The sequence below is a fragment of the Mandrillus leucophaeus genome, unplaced genomic scaffold (assembly GCF_000951045.1).
Source record: "Mandrillus leucophaeus isolate KB7577 unplaced genomic scaffold, Mleu.le_1.0 Scaffold541, whole genome shotgun sequence".
Classification (NCBI taxonomy): domain Eukaryota; kingdom Metazoa; phylum Chordata; class Mammalia; order Primates; family Cercopithecidae; genus Mandrillus; species Mandrillus leucophaeus.
Window position 1 is genome coordinate 1269094 of NW_012105820.1, and position 7384 is coordinate 1276477.

At 49.3% G+C, this 7384-nt stretch overlaps 1 protein-coding gene across 1 annotated transcript in view; it reads left to right on the forward strand.

The window, feature by feature from the left end:
- The first annotated feature begins 629 nt into the window (after window positions 1-629).
- NOS2 (nitric oxide synthase 2, inducible) overlaps window positions 630-7384 on the forward strand; it is a 53459-nt gene continuing 46704 nt past the window's right edge. The window contains exons 1-2 of the mRNA XM_011997545.1: window positions 630-818; window positions 2284-2457. Coding sequence (XP_011852935.1) covers window positions 2348-2457 — 110 coding nt within the window. The 5' untranslated portion in view covers window positions 630-818; window positions 2284-2347. The remainder of the gene's footprint in view (window positions 819-2283; window positions 2458-7384) is intronic.

The following is a 7384-nucleotide window of genomic DNA, read 5'->3' on the forward strand; positions in this document are numbered from 1 at the left end:
AAAAAAAAAAAAAAAAAAAAAGGATGAGGTGTTAGTGAGACCAACTTCGCAGAGGCATCTCTGTGCCAATAGCATTCCTTCCTTTCCCTTCCAACAACCTCAGGTGACTAGTTCAGGGGCCTGTCTGGAATAATGGCATCATCTAATATCACTGGCCTTCTGGACCCTGGGCATTTTCCAACGTGTTCCATACTGTCAATATTCCCCCAGCTTCCTGGACTCACGTCACAAGCTGGAAAAGTGAGAGGATGGACAGGGATTAACCGGAGAGCTCCCTGCTGAGGAAAAAAATCTCCCAGATGCTGAAAGTGAGGCCATGTGGCTTGGCCAAATAAAGCCTGGCTCCGCGGTGCCTCTATCTTAGCAACCACCCTACTGATGAACTGCCACCTTGGACTTGGGACCAGAAAGAGGTGGGATGGGTGAAGAGACACCACACAGAGTGATGTAACAGCAAGATCAGGTCACCCACAGTCCTTGGCAGTCACAGTCATAAATTAGCTCACTCTACGCCAGCTGGGGGCACTCCCTTTGCAAACCAAAAAAAAAAAAAGAAATCTTTATGCAAAAACAACCCTCTGGATGGCATGGGGTGAGTATAAATACTTCTTGGCTGCCAGTGTGTTCATAACTTTGCAGCGAGTCGAAAACTGAGGCTCTGGCCCCAGATAACTCAACATCGTTGCTGCTTTAAAATCTCCTGGCCACCTTTGGTGAGGGGACTGGGCAGTTCTAGACAGTCCTGAAGTTCTCAAGGCACAGGTCTCTTCTCGGTTTGACTGACCTTACCCCGGGGAGGCAGTGCAGCCAGGTGCAAGGTGAGTGGCCTTCATTTCTGGGGAAGTGGCTGTTTTGAGAGGGTTTTGTTTCTTCCTGTATGAGAAGGCTCAGAAAATTGTGGGAATTTTCTGCCTACAGAGAGAAGGTATTGGAAAGTCTAGGTAAAGAAATGCCAACATGAGGTTCGGTCATCTGAACATGGCATCTTGGTCAGATTTCTTTTCTGCAAATATTAGCTGTGGTTGCTACATGACAAGGAAAAACTTTCTGAAAAGTTAAGAATGAGAGTTTGTGTCTGCTAAGAATTTTTTTTAACATAGATTATCTTATTCAGTCCTTATAACATGTAACCTCCCCACAAATCCTGGTAAGATGAATATATTAAACCATTTTATGGATGAAGAAATGAGTTTCAGTTAAATAACTTGATCCAGGACACATAACTGGTAGAGCTGGAATTCCAGGATTTGAACCCAGGACTGTGGGGCTATAAGTTCTTTTCTTTCTTTCCTTCTTTCTTTCCCTCTTTCCTTCCTTTCTTCTCTTCTCTTCCCTTTCCTCTTCCCTTCCCTTTCTTTTTTTTTTTTTTTTTGAGACAGCCTTGACTGCCCAGGCTCAAGTGGTCCTTCTGCCTCAGCCTCCCGAGTAGCTGGGACTACAGGCACAAGACACCATGCCTGCCTGGCTAATTTTTAAATTTGTTGTAGACAAGGTCTCCCTGTGTTGCCGAGGCTGAACTCGAACTCTTGGGCTCGAGTGATCCTCCTGCCTCAGTCTTCAGAAGTGCTGGGATGACAAGTGTGAGCCACTGCGCTTGGCCTAAAAATTCTTACATGGACCATATCCACTATACTGTCTTCTAAAGACAGAGTTTCTGCCTCTTTGATCTTCCTCTTGTCTGTTTCAAAGGAGATGATCTCAGATTTCGAGGGATGAGTGCATTTTTCACAAATATTTCCTCCCCACATAATAAAAGAGGAGCAAGAAATAATGCTGAGTTAGAACAACAATTGCAAAATCTTTAAAAGAAAGGCAGCTACAACTTGAGCGCTTTCCCCAGTAACAGACCTAAAACTACGGTTGATAATAAGAGCTGCTGGAAAGTGTCTTTCAGGGTCAGACAAAGGCACCCCTGTTTCAGCGACCTCCTGGCTCTTCCTCACCCTGTCTGTGGCCAGTGATGAAGCCTGGCTGGGTCCGCTGGGCCAGCAGGTCCCGCTAAGGAGGCTCATGGTGCATATAGTTTGTCCTTATTAAGTGGAGATGGGGATGGGGGGGTGGTTCATTGTTTTCCCTTTAGGTTATTAAGTGGCTTTACAGAATTGAAGTCTGTGTCAGAAGACTCCCCATTCCAACCCCGAAATAGAGACAGAGGTTGCAAAGCATTGATGAAGGGGCTCATGCTGGCGTTCGTATTGATTCTTCAGTGAGCCAATCCCATTGAGAAGCCCTGTTCTATAAAATCTTCTTCAAGCTCCCCTCACCTCTGCTTCCCTTCTTCAGCCCCACAGTGAAGAACATCTGAGCTCAAATCCAGATAAGTGACCTGCTTTGCAAAGCCATAGAGATGGCCTGTCCTTGGAAATTTCTGTTCAAGACCAAATTCCACCAGTATACAATGACTGGGGGAAAAGACATCAACAACAACATGGAGAAAGCCGCCTGTGCCACCTCCAGGTGAGTTTTCCCCCGGGGGCACCTCCCGCTTGTCTCCTTGGGCACCTATGCCCTGTCAGCACCCATGACTCAGAATTCCTCGCTCTGCTCCTCCTCTCTCACCTGAGGTCTCCTTGTTGCTTCTTGAAAATCCCTGTTGGAATTCAACGCAGCCCCTGATTATTGGGCACCTCACTGTGCCTGACAGTATGTGGAGGAAGAGGGGACATGGCAAGGGGCTGGCCCCGAAGGAGCTTGGAATCTCTGGGGGAAGAATATGGGAAGGAGCTTGACCTGAGAATGGGAGGCAGTAGAGCCTAGTGGTGGGCACCAGGGCGGAGGGGTGGGTGTGGAGGGTCAGCATCCTGGCCTGCATCCATTCTAATTTACTGTTCGCTAGATGCTTTGAATATCATCCTGGTGAAGGGCATCAGGATGTTAGACAAACTAGTTCCAAGCCCTGTGCTGGCCGCACTAGTTGCCCGGTGCTGCCTCTAGCCGTCTGCGTGACTCAGGGTAAGTTCACCTCTCTGAACCTTAGTGCTCACCTGCGGAGTGAGAAACTCAAGGGGGCCCTCCTCATGGTGCGCTGAGGATGAAATGAGATCTACAGCACTCAGCACTGTGCCCACACAGAACAGGCGCTCTGTCCACATCAGGGTTCATTACCATCTACTGAGTACCTGCCCTTGCCAGAGCTACACAGGCCGCTTTGCAGACTTTGCATCTCAACTGATCTCTGTGGCGGCTCTGTGAAGTTCGTTTGATTGACTCATTTCACAGACAAGGAAATAGAAACTCTGAGAGGATTATGACTTTGCCGAGCTTGAATGACCGGTGATTACAGAGTTTACAGAGTTGGAATTTGAGCCCAGAGTTGGATTCTTCATGTCCCTTCTCCCCAGGCCCATTCCCTCCTCCCAGGGCAGAACCAAGAGAATGAGTCAGTCATTGAACAAGTCAAGGGACAGGCTTGAGGCTCGCTCAAGTAGAAAGACGAGGCAATCCGCAATAACGCAATAGTGCAACTCAAAACAAAGCCCCCATCTACGCAGGGCCACCACACAGTCACACAACCCCACCGCCCCAGAGGAGCCTTTCCCATGGACTACAAAGGGCAGGGCGCCCCCTGGATGTGTGCAGCATGACGGCCTTCAGTGTATCTGTCAGAGGTGGCAAAAAACTCCAATGACTAAGAGGATGGGCTTGGGGATGAGCAAGTGGCTTTGCCACTCAGTAGCCCTGTAACCTTTGGCAAGTCTCCTAGCCTCTGAGCCTCAATTTCCTCCTCTGTAAGAAGCGGGTAGCAATGCTGATTTCCTGGAGTTGGAGTAAGGAGTAAATAAGCTTTCCCATGTAAGCAACTTAGCACAGTGCCTGGCCCAGAGTAAATGCTCAGCAAATGGCACTGTTGGCGTTGCCATCATTAGTGGTGGTGTTGGCAGCTAGCAGGTGATGGACTTCCCTCTAGGGGCTTCACAGAAGTCAGGTGGACTCTGTGGCGTTTGAAGTATGGGTAGAATGTAGACAGCTGCAGAGAAGTAGCAAGGGCATTCGGGAAGAGGGGAGAGGTGAGCAGAGACTCAGAGGCAGAAATGAGCTTGACTGTGCTTGGCCAGGAGTGGGTTGGGGGCTGGGATAGGCAAGGCCAGGCCAGAGCACAAGGGCTTGAATGCAGGGTAGGAGATTTGGACTCGCTCTCCCTGACAGTAGGGAGCCAATGTAGGTTCTTGAGCAGGACAGTCTAGGTGTGGTGTGGCGGGTGAATTGGAGGAGACGACTTTGAAACCAGGCAGTCTGGGCTGTGGCAGCTGAGGTGGCTAAGAGACCAAGAGGTGAGAACACAGGGTTGGATGGCCTCTAGATGTCCTGCTGGCACTTCAGATTCTAAGGGCTGTAGAGGGACAGCAGCTTCACCCCTTCTTTCTCTTCATCTCATCATTGCTGCCCCTGCCAGCTGGCCTCCCTGATTCCAGCTCCCCACACTGGCTCTGAGCTCTCTCCTGCCAACTGGACTTCTAGCAAGTCATGCCCCTATTCTAGAGCCTGCAGTGGCTCCCCATTGCCTGTCACCACGTTAAAGCTTCCACAGAGTTCTGAGCGCACACTCTACCCAAATGGAGAGCCCATCCCACCTGCCCAACCCAGCCTTCCTCAGCTCCCCAGTGCCTGTGCATAGCACGTTCCTCCCTCAGCTCATCCAGACACAACTCATCCCCTATTTTTCTCTTTTCTATTTTTAATTTTTAATTTATTATTGTTTTTAGACAGAGTCTCACTCTGTTGCCCAGACCTCAGTGCAGTGGCTCCATCTCAGCTCACTGCACTGCAACCTCTACCTCCCAGTTTCAAGCGATTCTCCCACCTCAGCCTCCCAAGTAGCTGGGACTATAGGCATGTGCTACCACGCCCCCTTAATTTTTGTATTTTTAGTAGAGACGGGGTTTCACCATATTGGCCAGGCTGGTCTCGAACTCCTGACCTCAAGCGATTCTCCTGCCTTGGCCTCCCAAAGTGCTGTTACAGGTGTGAGTCACCGCACCTAGGCTTATTTTTTCTTTTCTTTTCTCTCTCTCTCTCTCTCTCTCCCCCCCACTCTCTCTCTCTCCTAAAACTGAGAATCTTGCTATGTTGCCCAGGCTGCTCTCGAACTCTGGACCCTAGTGATCTATCCGCTATCTTTCCGGATCACCCTGAATCTCTCTCTTCCCAAAACCCTTATGGTGTTGGCTGCAGCCTTTAACCCTCATCCCCACACCCTCTGATAGCATTGCCAGTTATCCCTGTGTCTTTGGGGACTGACTTGTGGATTGACTTGTGTCTTTGGATAATTCAGGAAATGTGAGTTCAGACTGCAGAGAGGGCCCTGAGCTGCAGCGGAACTGTGGCAAACCAGCTCACTTGACCATCTTTTCCCCCCTCCTCTTCATGCTGGGGTGGGCTGGTGGAAAGGATCCAGTTGGATAGAGGAGGGGGATGAAGAAAAAAATATCACACATCAATTCATTCAACTCTCCCAACGATCCACAAGGAAGGAATTTTAGTTATCCCATGTTAAATATGAGGACCCTGAAGCCCAGAAAGTTGAAGTAATTTTCAAGATCTCATAATTAGCAAATGACAGAACCAGGATTCAGATCCAGGCAGTCCAGAGGGACCTCTGCATGGGGCTGCCACCTTTGTGTCCTGGGCATGTCCCACTCCATTGACGAGTACATGGGATGCCCACTCCCCTGGCTCTGTGCTGGGAGTTAAGATACCAATGAAACCCTTCTGCTCATCAGTGAATTGTTTGAGCCACTTATTACTTGCATACACCACTGCTAAAAACAATAGATAACAGTTATAAGGTCCTTATTACTATGTCAATAATGAGACAGGAATTATTATCCTTGTTTTACAAGATTGAGTGACTTACTGGAGGTCAATTCCTGGAAAATGGTTGAGCTAAAGTTTGAATCAAGTCCAAACTCATAACATCTACACTATCTGTGCTCTCCTGGAGGGCCTACTGTGTGCTGGACTGTTCAAGAGACAGAGAAAGAAGACCCAGTTCCTGCTGTCAGGAAGGAAATGGGGAAACGGATGTCTTCCTCGCTGGTTTGGGAGATGTACATGAAGAATACGATGTTAAAGAGTTGGAAAAATTGTGTCAGGAGTAGGTGGGATAGAGAGTAGACAGGAGGTCGTAGTTGTGGGTATACTGGCACCATGCTAGAGGCCTCTGCTGGGGAGACTGCAGAGGCGCCTGGGCTGGCTGTAGGGTGGGGAGGAGTTGGGGGGAGGAGGTACATACACTCAGAGTGCAACATCCACTCGAGGGAGGGGTGATGGTACTGGAAGAGGAAGCAGCTGTGCAAAGGGGATTTCATCCTGAAAGCGATGAGAGCCAATGAATGTGTTTTGATTTTAAAAAGTAATTTTCTAATCTGTTCAGGTGTCATGAAACCAAGAGCCTATTCTAAGTGACTGATGATTCTATACCTTTGTAAACAATTAGGCAGTGAGCATGGTGTGTGTGTGTGTGTGTATGTGTGTATATTTTAGAGACAGAGGCAAATGTGGGAGCATCTAGGTGAAGACACATGGAATTCAGAACTAAGTCAAGCTACGTGTTGCTAGCTGGGCTGCAGTCGGCTAGAAATAAATATGTGCCCTCTTTCATTCTGCTTTAACTGGGGTTTTGGATTTAATGTGCTTGCATACTGCCAGGAGGGCCCCCTGCATGTTGAGGTCCAGGGCTGCTGCCCCAACCGGTCTGGACCCTACCTGTTATCTTGCTTGAGATAAGGAGCAACTTATAGGTGGAGCAAAGTCAGGAGGCTCTGCGCAGTCCAGGTAGCAAGGACAAGGGGCCTGCAAGGCACCCAAGGCGGTTTACGATCCCTCCTGCAATATTCCTACTAGAAGTCACCCCCAACCCAGTGCTTTCTTTGGTTTCTTTTCTGGAATCGCACAGAACATGCTGTATATAACAAGTGATATAATACTTCCTGGGACAGCCTTGTGAGGTGGTGTGAGCTTAGGCTGGGCTGTGGCCCTGGGGCTGCTGTGTGGCCCTGGACAAGATCCTTAACCGCTCTGGCCCCAGCTAATGCCTCAATAAAGTGGAGATGACAACGTAGAGCTGTCGTCTCCACGGGATTGAACGAAATGACAGAAAGAAAATTTGCTCTGTAAACTAGAAAGCATCGCGCAATGGGAGTAATTATGATAAGCTTTATTGTGATTTTATGGGGAATAAACAAACACGAGGCCCAACACCACCCGGGCCTCTTAACCCAGACACAGTCCAGTGCCATCCAAACTCCGCGGCGGACGCCAGCTGCGGCTCCCTGGGTGCTTGGGTCCCGGGATCGCCAGGGAAGGCAGGGAAGGAGGGGCGGCTCGGCCCCGAACATAGAGTAGGTGAAGAGCCCCGGCCTCTGTGCGGCTCGCCCCGCCCCCG